This window comes from Epinephelus lanceolatus, chromosome 23 (assembly GCF_041903045.1).
Source record: "Epinephelus lanceolatus isolate andai-2023 chromosome 23, ASM4190304v1, whole genome shotgun sequence".
NCBI lineage: Eukaryota > Metazoa > Chordata > Actinopteri > Perciformes > Serranidae > Epinephelus > Epinephelus lanceolatus.
In genome coordinates, this window is record NC_135756.1 from 34337819 (window position 1) to 34354116 (window position 16298).

General features: G+C 41.2%; 1 protein-coding gene across 3 annotated transcripts in view; it reads right to left on the minus strand.

Annotated features, from left to right (window-relative positions):
- scube1 (signal peptide, CUB domain, EGF-like 1) overlaps positions 1 to 16298 on the minus strand; it is a 250963-nt gene that overhangs the window by 221990 nt on the left and 12675 nt on the right. For 2 of the 3 annotated variants that reach the window (XM_033614176.2, XM_033614175.2), the window contains exons 1-2: positions 10630 to 10861; positions 2737 to 2859 (exon numbers count right to left, since the gene is read on the minus strand). In XM_033614176.2, the coding sequence (XP_033470067.1) occupies positions 2737 to 2859; positions 10630 to 10717 (211 nt within the window). In that variant the 5' untranslated portion in view covers positions 10718 to 10861. Of the gene's footprint in view, positions 1 to 2736; positions 2860 to 10629; positions 10862 to 16298 lie in introns of those variants that run through there. The other variant, XM_078164991.1, reaches the window with a different exon arrangement.

The following is a 16298-nucleotide window of genomic DNA, read 5'->3' on the forward strand; positions in this document are numbered from 1 at the left end:
GGGTTCCAGAGTGCAACTTTTTGGAAACGGCAGCGTCTCCGTTGTCATGTAAACTTGCAATATGCAGTTCCTCTGAAAACAGAGACTTTTTGCACATGCACATTACGGTTCCAGTCACTAGGCATGCCGACCGTCACAACAACAATGCCGAGTTCTGTTTGTGCTGCTCACCCTGTTGATTTGAAGTGAAGTGTAGATCTGTTACTGTAGCAACTCCACCTCGTTGTCCATCCAGACAAAGTTATCTGTGCATGCTTTCGCCATTGTGTCTTCTTTGTTTTGGTTTGTAATCACCACATTGTAGAGGAAGGCGCTTCAGCGCAGGCGCATGGTGTCATACCGTGGTGTTGCTTTGCAAATTTACACTGCCACCCATTGGCCTGGCGTGCATACTACAGCGTTTCCAGTAGATTTTGCAGCTCCATGTGAATGGGGATTGTTTCAGTAACGTCGTCATATAAACGCAGAAGTTTTTTAAAACGCAAAGGACAGACTTTTCTGTTTTTAGAGAAACCGTTGTCGTCTAAACTGGGCCTTAGTCTGGATGAAAACAGACTTTTGAAAACGATGACGCAGTCACCCATGCTCACTTCCTGATTGAGTCCTCTTCGAAACGTTGTGTCCCACCCTGATTCTTCATGCCCCTATCACATAACACTTTTCTGGGAAGAAAATAAATATCAGCCTTACCTACAAGTAGTTAATTCAACATGGATAACAAATTACAGGTGTTGCTGACCTTGTTGTCTATGGTAGCAGCTGTTGTGCAGCAAAATTCTGCATTTTACAATGCTCCTACTGCCTATGCTATTATTTGAGCGATGTGCAACAATTCCTATGTCTAGCGGCGTTATCAGCCCTACATGGTGTACACAATCTGACCCATCCACCACCCCTCCTGTCCACCCTACTTGGACTTCTGCCCCCTTAACTTTTGTTGTTGTCCCACCATATTTCCCTCTGATGCTGCACCATTAAACAATAACAGCAACTGGCCATGTATCATACCAACATAAAAGGATGACTTTGCCGATGAAAAAATAATGGCGCTACACTAATACAGCCAGTGTTTGGTTTGTCCATACAGTAGAAACAACATGGCAGAATCTGTGGAGGAGGACCTGCTCTGTATGTACATATGAATGGCTCATTCTAAGGTGATGAAAACATGACGATTCTTATTTTCAGGTGATTAAACACGAACTAGAATTACTGTACCACCTGGCAGTGTATGCCTCTGCAAACCAGTCAAGTTGAAGTTGCAGTTTACTTCACGTTTGTCCAGGCTAATATGTAGCCATGCCATTTAACAATGGTTCAATTATTGCTGTCTCTGCAAAGAAGCTACATATTCTAAAACATGGATGCTTCAAACACATCTTGCCAGAAGATCACAGCACGGAAGATCTCTAGAATCAGCACAGTTTCAAGGTGGATACCCAAGATTAGTGTCACCAATTCAGTATCTGACCAAATGTCTCCCCTTCTGTTCCTGAAATATGATGTTGAATAATGCCCGGCAAAGTGCTTTTGCAGAATATTATAATGTTGCAGTGACCATAATCTTTAACCACTGACCACCAAATTCTATTCAGTTCATCCTTGAGTCCAAGTGGACATTTGTGCAAAATTTGAGGAAATTCCCTTCAGGCCTTCTTGAGGCACTGTATTCATAAGAATTAGATGGACGCAAGGTCGTAGTGACCTTGAACTTTGACAATAAAATTCTAATCAGTTCATTCTTAAGTCCATGTGGACATTTGTGTCAAATTTGAGGAAATTCCCTCAAGGTTCTTAAAACGTCGCATTCATGAGAAATTTGACAGACCAGGTCACAGTGACCTTGACTTTTGACCACTAAAATCTGATCATTTCATCCTTGAGTCTAAATGGACATTTGCGCCCAATTTGAAGACAATCCCTCAACGTGTTCACAAGAATGGGACAGACAAACGGACAACCTGAAAACATAATGCCTCCTGCCACGGCTATCACTGGCACAGGGGCACAATAAAAACATTGTTATGAATATTATATCCCATTACTGCCAATAGATGCCACTAAATCCTACAGATGGAACCTTTAAATTTGCACCTGACATCAAAGTGTGCCTTACATTTCACCTCCCATTCACATATGATTTTATCTGAGAGGAAACGCTGACTGTTGCTACTTGGGATAGCCCGATAAAGTTGTTTAGGCCTCTATCCATTTGAGTTCATATTGGATATTTGCTAATTCAGAGTCCAATACCCATACCTATATTTACCAAAACGTTGATAAAATATGTATCTGATATGCTGAAATAGCAGCTGTAGTCTACTAATTTTTTCAAAATTTTCGTATTCCAAATACTGAAGGTCCTGATTAATTAAGTTCAGAAACCAACATCAGATACAATTCAAACTTTAACCAAGACAATGCCACTCCTAAAACTGAAATGATCAGCTAGAGAGAAGACGCATCACTCAGTAAGAGTTGTTGGGAACATTCAGTCTATTCGCGGCTGTACAGTGGTGTTACAGAATGGAACACACACCGCACAAACCCAACAGCATCACTTTGGCCTGTCATCAACTTACTGACTAAATTGAACATTCAGCCTGTAGTCACTGAATGTGCTTGCACTTGGATCAGCCAAGACCTTTTTTGAGTACAAAGAATTAATCAAGCCAGAAAGATGAAGATGAGATGAAGAGAAGGGATGAACAAGAAGCATATTGAGGTTCTACTCACCTTCACACTGCTTGCCATCTCCCTTGTAGCCCGGTTTGCATATACAGTTATAGGACTTGGGTGTGTTCTGGCAGAGGGCGTCGATGTGGCAGTCGTCCGAACCCTCTGCGCACTCGTCTGCATCTGTGCCAACACAATATATGAATACCCAATTAGACATGAGTCCCACTGGAGTCAACGAGCCCTGATGTTGGGTATGACTAGGAAAGCACCATTCTAATATGACAGATCAATATGAGTGCCCATACTGACCTTAAGTATATTAAATATATATATTAATTATAACTTATTGACTTAAAGAATCGGTGACAGTGGGTCACACTCACTTGGCTGCGTAATGTGTAAAACTAGTCTTGTGTAGCCAGATTTATCTCCACAGCACTGAATGTGTCAGTGCACACATTATCAATTTGCTATAGGGGGAAAAACAGTCTGGGTTGTTTGTATTTCATTAAACAAATCACAATCATCTTGGGCAGATGCTAAGCCCAGGATGCAGTGATGGTGTCCTTGTAAAATAGTGTTGGGGGAGGGGGGTTCGTCAGACTAACACAATATATTCTCTACTGTCATGAAAACACACTGAGTAACAGACTGTGTGATTCAACTTTTACTGAAAAAAAGGAAAATATAATTTGATAATCCCTGCCTGAGAGGTGAAGCCTGACTTCACCTTAGCTGTGGAGGAGCTCACAAAACCCTTTGAAACCCCAAACCATTTGCTAGCTGTATGTGGCTCTTGCAAGTCAAGTCAAGTCAAAATTTATTATAGTCCAAAATCACAAAAATGCCTCAATGGGCTGTACATGTGAGCAACTTACAAATAACACAACAAATAAAATAAATAAAAACAAGTGAAATGACTATGTAGAACAAAATAAACAAACCATGATGTAGTATGTAAGGACAGAGACTATGTGATGTTAAAGGCAAATGCAAAAAGGTGTGTTTTGAGTTTACTTTTGAAGGAATCGACTGTGTTGGCTTCACGGATTTGAATGGGAAGGCGGTTCCAGAGGAGAGGGGCTCGGTATGAGAAGGCTCTACCACCTGCTGATGATTTATTAATTTTGGGGATGATAGGAGACCGACATTATGGGATTGTGGAGGCCTGATTGATAAACACGGAATAAGTAGAGATGATAAGTGGGATGGTGCAAGTTCGTGTAGTATTTTATAAGTTAAAAGCAGAATCTTGAAGTCCGATCTAGTGTGTACAGGGAGCCAGTGTAATGAAATGAGAACGGGGGTGATATGGTCAAATTTTCTGGTTCTGGGTAATATCCTGGCAGCAGTATTCTGAACGAGTTGTAGTTTCCTAATGGTTGAATTTGGTAAGCCGGAGAAAAGTGTATTGTTATAATCTAATCGGGATGAGACAAAAGCGTGAACCAGTGTTTCTGCATCAGTCATGGAGAGAATGGGACAAATCTTGACAATATTGCGTAGGTGAAAATATGCTGTTTTTGTTATATTTTTAATATGGTCTTCAAAGGAGAGATTAGGATCGAATAAAATACCGAGATTTCTAACACGGGGGCTTTGTGAAATGATAGAACCAGTTAAGTTTAAGGAGAGATTGCAGAATTTGTTTCTGATGTGCTTTGGACCTAGGATTAACATTTCAGTTTTTTCAGTATTTAAGAGAAGGAAGTTTGACGACATCCATTGTTTGATTTCTTGTGTGCACTGTTCTAGATGAATCAGTTGATGAGAGGTGTCAGACTTGATGTAGAGCTGAGTATCATCTGCGTAAAAGTGGGAACCTAATTTGTATTTATTGATTAATGAACCGAGGGGTAGCATGTAAATAGTAAAGAGAAGGGGACCAAGCACAGACCCTTGTGGTACACCATAATTGACCTTTTGGCGTTCTGAAGAGCAGTTATTATGAAAAACAAAGTGAGATCTGTCGGTAAGGTAGGATTTGAACCAGGCGAGAGCAGAGTCGGTGAGTCCTATGTAGTTTTCTAGACGGTGAAGTAGAATATGGTGATCAACTGTATCAAACACTGCACTGAGGTCTAGTAGCAGCAATACTGAAGCTGAGTCGGAATCGGAGGCAAGTAGTAAATCATTGACCACTTTTGTCAGTGCAGTTTCCTTTTTTTTTTTCAACCTGTCTGCATTAGTCTTCGTAGCTTAGCGCCACAAAAGGGTGTAAGCTTTTTATGAAGATTGATGCACTGTTAATCGTGCAGTCAAGTATTTTATACCCATACTGTGCATGGTTGTGACCGTCACCCACCCTCCCTGGAGACTAGCCTATAAGCCTTTATTGGAAAAACTTTGTGCGGTTTCCGTACTATGGAATTTTCTGAAACCAGATTGATGAGGGTCATATAGATTATTTAAGGAGAAGTGATCAGTGAGTTGTTGGGCTACTGCTTTTTCTAGGATTTTTGAAAGAAAGGGGAGATTTTTGTAATTGGTCTGTAATTATTGATCACATCAGGGTCCAGGTTATGTTTCTTGAGTAGTGGCTTGATTACGCCTGTTTTAAAAGATGCAGGTACTGTTCCAGTGTAAGAGAGCTATTAATTATATGTAGGTCCTTAATGTACTTAGAGGGAATAGGATCAAGTAGGGAGGTAGTGGAATTGTAAGAGAAAACCAGTTTAGAAAGAGTTTCATTGGAAATTGTCTTGAAGTGGGTGAGTTTGCAAGGTGAAGACAGGTCATATGAAACTGCCATGTCCTGGGCGGGAGATGGGAGAGAGGATATTGCTTTTCTGATGTTGTCGATTTTAGTGGTGAAAAATTCTATGAAATCAGAAGTGGTATGAGGAATATTACACATATGGTTTACATGTTAAAGCCCCTACAAGGAACTTTCATTTTGAGTTGATTTTGGCGACCAAAAGTGGTGGACAAAAGCGGTAGTGTTTTGCCACAATGAAGCCTACATTTCCCATCAGCTCTAGCGCATATTGTTGTAAAGACGCTTACCTGGCTCGCGCATGTGTTTGTTTTGGGGATGAATGAAACAACAAGACGTGAAAGCTTTGCGTTGGGTAGTATAGATTTTAGAGTGGCTAATATGACGATTAGAGATGAATGGTATTTTAAAAGGTAAAGAAATAGTGATCTGAAAGGGCAGGTAGGTGTGGTAAGATAGCTAGATCTGTGAAAAAGAGGCCACGTGTAAGGATCAGGTCAAGTGTGTGACCATAGAAGTGAGCGGGTTCATTGATTTGTTGTGTCAAAGCAGTAGAATCACTCAGATCTAGAAAAGCTTTACTGTTCAGATTTATCGTTAATATGGATATTAAAATCTCCCATAATTAAAAGATTATCAGTTTGTTCGTGACAGCATGTCACAAAGAAAGGTAGAAACCTCAGATAAAAACTGTGAGTAGGGCCCTGGTGGTTGATATAAAATTGCTATATAAAATGACTGTAGTTTGGAATGCATAACAAGTACTTCAAAGGATGTAAAAACAGTGATGTTTCTTGGATTTAACTGAAGAGAACTGGAGTTATATATAGCAGCAACGCCCCCACCTCTTCTTAATTCAGGTGACACTTGTAAGCTTGTGTAATTTGGGGGTGATGCCTCATTCAGACTTACAACGTCATTTGGTTTTAGCCATGTTTCACAAAGGTCCATTAGATATATGTTATGGTAATTGTTCATTTCTTGAATAAGCAGTGATTTAGAGGACAGTGACTGAATGTTAATAAAGCCTATATTCAAGGTAACACTTTGCAAAGTGGCAGAGGATGAAGAAGAGGAGGGCTTAATGTGCATAATGTTGTGATGATTTATAGCGTTGTTACTCTTATGTTTAATATCACTGATTATAACAGGGATATGACTGTTAGAATGAGGTGGGTGAATATCCATTTTGCAGGGATGCACAGGGATATGACAGCTGTCATTGGTGATCTTGTCATTTGAGTGAATTAAAACAAGCAATGAGCCAGCAGGATCCTCACTATCCAGATTGGGTAAATTTGGAGTTAAAGTGAGGTTATTAGGATCATACTGGGATGAAAGTCAGGAGTTAAATTCTATATGATTAATGAAATTTGACACAAGTGTCTTGGTCCCTTTCCAGTTTGGGTGTACATTGTCGGTTTTGCAGAATATTATTACAACAAAATCACAGAAGCTTGTGTGAAGTGGTACAAATCGGTACAGAGTCTAAGTCAGCGTCACTGGTGCATGTTACTACAAGGGTAAAAAGATGTTGCAAATCAATTCCGATGGGCCATGTCAGAAAATGGATCAACATTGGGCTTGAAAGACAAGAGTCTAGGCTTTTCCAAGGTGTGTTCAAAACATAGATTTATTTCTTATAGATATTACAATAATTCACTGAAAGAACAAACAAGCATACCTAATAGCACAATCCAAATCACCATCAAAATTTGCCATTTTCAGCATGTAGGTTGTTATCTCAGACTTTGTTGTTGTAGTTTTCTGTAGCGACGGGGATTTTGAAAACAGTAACACACAGATCGCAGAAGGTAGGGAGAATGTCACCCTAAATAGCAGGCCAGTGGCAGGGTTATTGTTACGGTCTACATCCAGTGAGTTCTTACTCACTGAATGTAGTATAACAGTGACTAGTTATGGTGTGTCATCCAATCACATCTGAAGCCAAAGTGTTGGCTGAATGGCCACGCTCAGAAGTGGGGGGGTTAAGCCTTCAGTTTATAAAGAGGAGTGCTGTTTAACCATCCAATGAGCACTCTGTTGAAGCATACTGAGTCCTTTACCAGACAGGGAGGGTTTAATGAAAGCAGTTGTTCAGATGCATTATGGGACATGTAGTATCCAGCTTTTTTGGAACTTGACTCAACGGCAGGGTACCTCTGACTGCTGCTTTAATTTTGACAATTATTTAAGTTCATACCAACTTTATGGGAGTGTGATACAAAATGTGTTTCCGCATAAGTTGAAGAGTCACAAGCCAAAAAGGTTGGGAATCTCTAGCCTTAATATATTTTTCTTCTGGGGTTTTAAAATAAGTTGAGTGAAATCCTGTACCCAGAGGTGGGACCAAGTCATTGTTTTTCAAGTCACAAGTAAGTCTCAAGTCTTTGTATTCAAGATCTCAGTCAAGTCCCATGCCAGGACAGGCAAGTCCCAAGCAGTGTTAATTTCGCTGATGAAAGCTATGATGAAATTTTTTCATCAACTACTTTTGTTTTATATGATAAAAATGAGCTAAACATAGATCTTGATGATAAAAACTGAGATGAGATCTATGTTTTATTTTGATTTGTGAGACAAGATGTGACGAAAATGTTAATGGTGGACTATTAGACACTGAAAGCCAAGAACAGCCGTGCTTACAATTAGCTTAAAATGCCAGTGCCAGGCTTCTAAACTCCAGTAATGAGTCAGGGCCAGGATGTTTCTCTAGCCAGCAAAAACACTCGCAGTGAAGAAGCTTTGGAGTGAGTTGTGAGCTGTAATTCAGCAGTAATCAGCTGTGTGTGTCTAACTATGGATGGTGGAGCTGCTGAATGGATTTATGGAGTTTGTAAGTTGCTGTGGCGGCTGTTAGCAGCCTGTTTGTTAGCCACTGAACGGCAGCAGAGCGAGCAGCCACAGACAGCCGGATTGCTCCCCTCAGGACTCAGATGCAGACTCATGAAGGTTTATGGTTTGATGCTGTTTGGCAGGCAGGTAAGAGGCTCAGTTATCTGTGAGTGTAGCTGTGCTGTAAGTAAACAGTCTAACTCAGATCAGTTTTCTCTGACAGAGATGAAAGTTTAGTTTTAATCACCAACTGATTTTTTGGTCACCACTGTGTTCTCTGTACACAAATGAAAATATCTTTGATAACAACATTAATTCTACATGATTCTCCACTGCAACTTGATTGGATGCTGTCAGATTGGTTAAAAGAAAGTGGATCTGTGGGATAAAGTGTTGACTTGCAGGGAATAGCTGATACAGGAAATAAAGGGAAATTAATTGATTTGTGGCACACTTTGAAAATAACTTGCTTCTTCTAAATCTTTTAAGGTATCAAGTATTTTCAAGTCAAAAGGCACAAGTCCAAATGAAGTCATGAGTCACTGGTGTTAAAGTCAATGTTAAATTGCAAGTTGAGTCTAAGTCATCAAATTTATGACTCTAATTTGATTCAAGTCATGTTACCCGAGGTCACACCTCTTGTCAGTGCCACTCAACAACCAATGTGCATGCAAAATTGCCACATTCAGCTTTAATGTTACTGAATTTGATTTTTTAGAACCATTCAGATCCCAGGACAGATTTGCCACATGTCAGACAAATTCTGAAACTGTTTTTGTGTGACAGTGTTCTGAAGAACACAGAGACAGAGCTCTGAAGTCAAGGTCCAGCCCCAGACAACAGAGAACACAGGCTTTATGAGTTTCCTAATTGATTGGATTATTGATAGAGGAGCTAGACATCTGGGCCTAAATCCCAGGGCAAGGGGCTAACCCATGACACACACAACCACAACACACACAGACACAACACATTGGTTTCTCCTGTCATATCTATCATAGAGTGAACCTTTGCATCACCACAGAGCTCATCTGCTACTCCTCTGCTTCCATCAGAGTATAAATAGCCTGTGTGTAAGTTAGGCAACCCGGCTGGAAGTTGCCTGTAGTTCAGCCCCTGCTCTCTGTCTGGCCCTCTGCCCAGCTCAGCTGTATAAAGGCAATAAATAAACGATAAAACGGAATTTACAATAAATATTTTCCCTGTTAAAAAAAGTCAGTGAGTGTTTTATTGGAGCTGAAGTGAAGACAGAGAGACAGAAAGAGTGTGAAATCAAAAACAGCAACAAGTTCAAGTCTTTTATGGGGTTTATGATGGCGAAATACTGCACAGGGAGGTGCAGTCTTTCACTGTGGATCCTCTTCTGTGTTGTATATAAACCTGAGTGTCCCTGGTTTTGACAAAGCCTTTCCTCCATGGTGGCTCTCTGTCTCAATATTGACTCCTGACGCATTCACAGCGGTGGGAGGCTGAACAATGTGCTACTGCTGCTGCCCGGTCGATATTGGGCCCCTGCCTGCCTGCCTGCACCTCCTGGGACTTGGACGGCCCTCCTGCCACCACCACCACACCACATTTACACACACACGCGCGCGCGCGCACACACACACACACACACACACACACACACACACACACACACACACACACACACACACAGGCTACATCCTCCACCTCCCTCCTCCACCTCCGGACAGGAGACCGAACCCGGGGACAAGACACTCTCCAGCGGCGTACTCTGCTTCTAAAGCAACCTCCGGCAAATCACCATTTCCACACGGTGAAATAATAATAAGCACAGGCAGCCTTCTCACTCCAAATCACACAGCAAATGAGCGCTTAACCCAGAGAGCAAGCTGCGGTTTCCGACTGAAATTAACCTTTGCGCGCAGGAAACACAAGTTCCACTCAAGTCTGGGGCGCTGCTAAACCGACTGGAAATCCATTTGCGCATCTCGCATGCCGCTAAGGAAAAAACTGTGATGTTAAACGGAGTTTCTACCAAGACATTAACATTTTAAAAATCACGATATCACCATATTTCACATAAAACAATTACAGTTCAAAAGAAATCCTGCTTAAATGGGAGTTTTCAGTTGCGGTAACTGCATTTTTGCATCATTACGATGCTGTTCTTATGTCACAATTAATGCAAACGCGATCAGGTACATTGTACTATTATTATAAGAACTTGCAGTGTGTCTGTGTTATCAAATGGCAAGTTTTAAGTTGCCTACTTGTGCGTTATGATTTTTTTTTTTAATCTCCAGTGATATCATTGGAATATAGTAGTTTTTTACTCATGTTTCCATCATTTTCCCCGACAAGCTTGAAGCCACCAAAAAGTGCATTCCATGTTTAACAATAAAGCGAGACAGAGAGGAAAGGGGAGCACTTACCTGCGGGTCCGACATTCCCCATCACCCTGCAAGTATTTATGAGGAGGATAAACAAACAAACGTCCCGGGAAAAACAAGCGCTCCCCATGCTGACAGACGGTGTGAGGATTCAGCAGGGCTTTTTCTGGGGGTTTGGACTGTGTGTGCGCGTGTGTGTGTGGATGTGTGTGCGTGTGTGTGTGTGTGTGTGTGTGTGTCTGATACGAGAGGAGGAGGACCGCTTTTGGTGGACTGGCAGTGGCGGGGAGAGAGAGAGGAGGGGGTTGGAGGGTAGTGAGGGGTGAGACAGCAGGAGAGAGCGGAGGCAACTTGAGCCCTCTGATTGGCTTGTTCGTGCCGGGGAGAGAGAGAGACAGAGAGAGAGACAGAGAGAGAGAGGGGGGGGGGGGGGGGGGGGGGGCTTATAGCGGTGATTTCTGTGTCCAATACTGTCTAAAGTTAAGTCTGAGGGGTGATCAGATCACTAAAACAGTAAGAACGAACATTAAGTAGATTTTTATCAGACCTTTCTTGTTAAATTCTACATATTTATTCATATTTACTACATTATCTACAATTTACTGCTCTCAACTCATGTCCATCACCCTTAGGTACAGATTTGGGGGTGGGGGGGTGGGGGGGCAGTGGACATGTCCCCCTCAATGCATTTGTGAGTAAAGATGTGAAAGTAGCAGAGGACTTTATTTTGAAGAGCTGATCGAACGCAACTCAGTAGCCCCTTTCACACTACCACATCCCATCACGGCAGGATGGGATCATGGGAGACAGGGGTGTGACGTTTTGATAATGTGTTATGCATGCAGCTCACTGCGGAAGATTAAAAGAGTAGAAGAGTAGCTGATAGCAGTTAGTGGTTAACTCAAAGAAGAACAGCTGCCACAAATTGGGAAAACTGTGAGGTTCGGGAGCTCCATACCCTCTGAGCAGAGGACTAGATAAGCCTCCATATAACGGACATTAAATTATTGTTATTGCCATTTTATGCCATTGTTATTGTTTATAAAGTGCTACCAACACATATTTTATGTCCCTCTAGAGGCCGACACTGCTGTGTTACATGTCACACCCGCCACACCACTTTTGCTTCTGCGATGTTGGCATGCTGTCTAAATTCACACACTGGAGCAAAATGATGTTGTTCTGTGGTTCTGTGTAAAAATACAAAGGTGGCATAAAGAAGGGACTTCCTAGTGGTTCTACAGCGTGATCTCTGTGTAAAAAGGGCTATAGACGTAGGCTAACAGTGCCTCTGGTAAAATAGGTGGTGGCAGTATTTATCCTTAAAAGCAATGGTTGCAATCTGCCATAAAAAAGGAAAGATGAAGAATCAACTGTGCACAGTTGCAGCAGGAAGTACCATGACATTCCCACAACAATCAGTGCAGCAAAGGCACAAAGTGGTTCCTAAATATTCGCGGAAATGAAGTGTTTGATGCCCAAAATTACTCATAGGACCCCCAGGCCCCCGTTGAATGTGTCGCCCCCCAAGTGTTGAAATAAAACTTAGATGCTTGCCATCACCTGTCTGTGAAGTGGGCTCACAAAAGAAGATTTATTTTATTTATTTACAACAGTTTTAATTTTAGATATTGTGCATCACTTTAAAGGAGCTATATGTAAGAAATCTAAAGCAAATAGTCGTAAAATCATCCTAATATGTCACAGAGACTAAGGAATAATGTTCATTTAACATACTGATCTCACCGACAACAATAGTACAGCCAGAATATTCGCATTTAAAAAAAAAAATTACAGTCCGCAAATCATGTTTATGTTTTGAATTTGTTTTGGCCTGTTGCGCCACCCACCGCCGTCTACCAGTCACACAGTCAGTAGAGTCTCAGCATCAGTTACAGTTACGACTGAGCTACAGCAGCACGGCAAGCAGCATTAGCAGTGTCCAGGTACATAGCATTAGCAGCGGACTCCTCCTCAGCTGTATCCTGGTAGCAGCGTTAGCAGCAGAGAAGCCGGACTTGCTCGAACGGTCCGCTGGAAAACCGAAGATCAAGGAAACGGCGACGCGGCCCTGCCATGGCAGCCACCCATGGGCAAACAAATCAGTCTCCAACGTGCCGCTGTCCAGCAACCTCGAATCTGTAGGGGAGGGGGGGCGGACATGACTCATGGCAGTATTTTGAATTTGAGTGCAGTGACCGTTTTTTGCCATTCTTACATATAGCCCCTTTAATTCAGAAATATTATAAATGTATTTTTCACATTGTTATCATAACTAATCTTAATATGTATATTTCTTGATTTTTGCAATACTTGCCTTATTTTTTCATTTTTATTTTCTCTCACTATGTTTATGTTGTGCATCAAAACATCAAAGCAACAAAAGGCAGGGTACACCCTGGACAGGTTGCCAGACTATCGCAGAGCTGACACATAGAGATAAACAACCACTCACGCTCACATTCACACCTATGGACAATTTAGAGTTATCAATTAACCTAATCCCCAATCTGCATGTCTTTGGACTGTGGGAGGAAGCCAGAGTGCCCGGAAACCCACACTGACACGGGGAGAACATGCAAACACAGAAGGGCTCCCACACCCGGGATCAAACCAGGAACCCTCTTGCTGTGAGGTGACGGTGCTAACCACCATACCACCATGCCACCCCAAAGCAATTTCCTTGTATGTGAAATCTTACTTAACAAAAAAACAAATTCTTATGTATTTCTGTATTCATTTATCCTGTAAAGATCCTCATACACACTCTTGCTGTTTCAACTTGTAACAGTAACATAACTAAATCCTCACTGCTGTGCCCACTTAGGCCCCCTAAAGGTCCAGAGACCACAGATTGGGAACCATTGTATAAAGGCAATTTAATGAGCACCGACTAAAGAGTTTATGACTCAGTTCAATGACTTTTTCATCTCCAGTACTCACTGACAGTCTGACTCATGATAGGCTGTAAATGTTTAAGGAGGTTTGAAGGGTTAAGAAATGCTGACACCTAGTGGTTTGACATCAAGGTTCCGGAATGGATTACTACTACTGGTAAAGCATTGTGCACAACCTTAGATAATGGTATCAATGAAAAGATCACACTCAGGCAGCGCAGCACTCCAGCTTAGAAATAATGTCGAGCAGAGGATAAAATAACTAAACAGCTTTGTGGAATGTGTGTGTGGGCACACTTAATGGGTGCCTGTCACTGTCACCTCTCACAGGTTAATTCAGATATGTCAAGTTTCACCAACAATTCATTCATCTCAAGGGGTAAAAAACAGTAAAAAATAATTATTTATTTCATTATTAATTATGGTGATTCTCGCTGTTTTAAATCTTGAGACTGAGAAATGAGCTAACAATTAAAAAAAACAACAATATTTCCGGTTGTTGCCCTCCTGAGCCTCCTAAGTTCAATCATGGATGTATTACTGGACGGGCCTACCAGACACATGCCCACTGGCCCTTTATGACTCCAAAGAGGCAAAAACAACTACAAGGATCTGCAAAAGAATTACAAAGACACACAAAATGACTACAGAGACACACAAAACAACCAAAAAAGAACACAAATATACATTAAAGAGACACGAAATGACTTCATAGAGATGCAAATGAACTCCAAAGAGACACAAATATACATCAAACAAACAGACACAAAATGATCTCAAGTAGAGACAAACATCCACAAAGACATGCGAAGGAACAACAGAGACACAAAAATATACCTAAAAGAGACACAAAATGACTTTAAAGAGGCAAACCAACTGCAAAGAGAAGCAAAAGAACTACAAAGAGAAACAAAACGACTACAGGGTGACAAAAAACAACCAAAAAAGACAAACATACCTCAATGAGATACAAAATGACTTCAAAGAGGCAAAAACAACTACAAAGAGATACAAAAGTACTACAAAGAGACACAAAATGACTTAGATGAGGCAAAAACTATCACAAAGGTGTGGTATCTTAACATTTATACTATTATTTCCTAATGATAAATACTTACCTGAGTTAATCCTTATGTTGACTATGATATGGGTTATGCCTAAATGGTCCACTCAGCGGTGATCACACAGTATTGTTAGTGTATGTTCTGTATCAGAAGAAGAATCAGAGAGAGCTTAGTCTGAAAGCTCATGTCCCTAGAACGTTAAGAGACCAGTGAATGTAATGTATGCCACACTCCTTGAAAAGAAGTTTTCCGACAGAGCCTGAGATGTTGTGGACATTCCATTTTTTGAGTTAAGATGCAACATCTTTATTTGGCGATGAGGATAAAGTCCACTGAAGTGCCGGCAGCGCAACGGGCAGTCAGTTAGCAGTTGCTAAAGCTAGCAGTTACCATGCTGCAGTTAATTGCGGGACGGCTGTGTTTTTTCCGGCTGGAGAAGAGGGAAAGGAAACAAAGAGTAAATACATGGCTACAATTGGCACGCTTGCAGTGTTTGACTAAACAAAAAAAAAAAAAAAACCTGGGAAGAGTATTGTGAAATAATGCAGCAGTTTTGTGGCCAATGACACTGACGACGGAGACAGGCAGAGAGCCATACTTGTAAGAGCCAGTGGGCAAGATTAACCGGTTACAGAGACAGATGTGGTGTGGCCTGTGTGGACAGTCTATAGTGTGGACCTGTTGTGCTTTCCCTTTCAACCAACCTGTAAATAATCGTGATCGCTTCGCCATCCTTTCCACTGATGCCACCCAGAGTAACATTGAGACCATGGTCACATTAGTAAACCTAGAACAATAATAACACCCGATTGCAAGCATGAGCAAATAGACACACATTGTAGTCAAAATGCAAGACAACACAACAGAGCTTCACAACATACTCTGATACTGCCCAGTCTTGCATATCACTATTCAGACCCACTGAAATAAACTATTGAAAGTATAGTAACACCATCTGTGGTGTAAACAAATTGGGAAAATTTCATATATTGATACCAACACAGTGCCCAAAGTCAAGATCAAATATGCAACGCAAGCTCTCACCTTACATGGTAGCCAAACTCTCCCATTACTATATAAGAAGTGAAGACAACGATGACAGTTTGGAATCAGTTTTTTTGGCCAAGTATGTATACACATACAAGGAATTTGACACGTTTGTGCATTACTCTCAATGCACTCAGAAAAATAGACATAATTATAGCTGCTGCGCAGCAATGGGTGGGGTCCCGGCATTTTTAGGCAATTCTGAGCAACAAGCAGAAGAATTGGAAGACATTTAGCAACACAATCTGCCTTTTGCATCAGCTGAGGCCCGAACTTACAACCTCTAAGACTAAGAATCAAGTTCTATCTCACTGAGCTAATTAGTCAGTGACAATTCATGTGTAGCTTCACAAATTGACTAAGCCAGACGTGCAGGTTTAGCAGCCGTCCATGCATGGAAACGCAGATTTCAAACCACTGTAAAAAATTCAGTTATCGAAACAAAAATCTGAAAATACACATATTGCATCTAGACAGCATGGAGATGTTGGTAAATTGTTTGTAACAATGACTGATTTGCTCCATAAGTGAAAAACTGATGTTTAAAATTGCCATTTTTACATTGACTCCAATTGTTCACATTAGAGCAAAATTCAAAATGCTGTCAAAAATTCAGTTTTTGAGATAAAATTCTGAAATTTGCCACACATCATCTACCATGACTCTAGAATTTTGTCATTTTTTTCATGAACATTGAAGATTT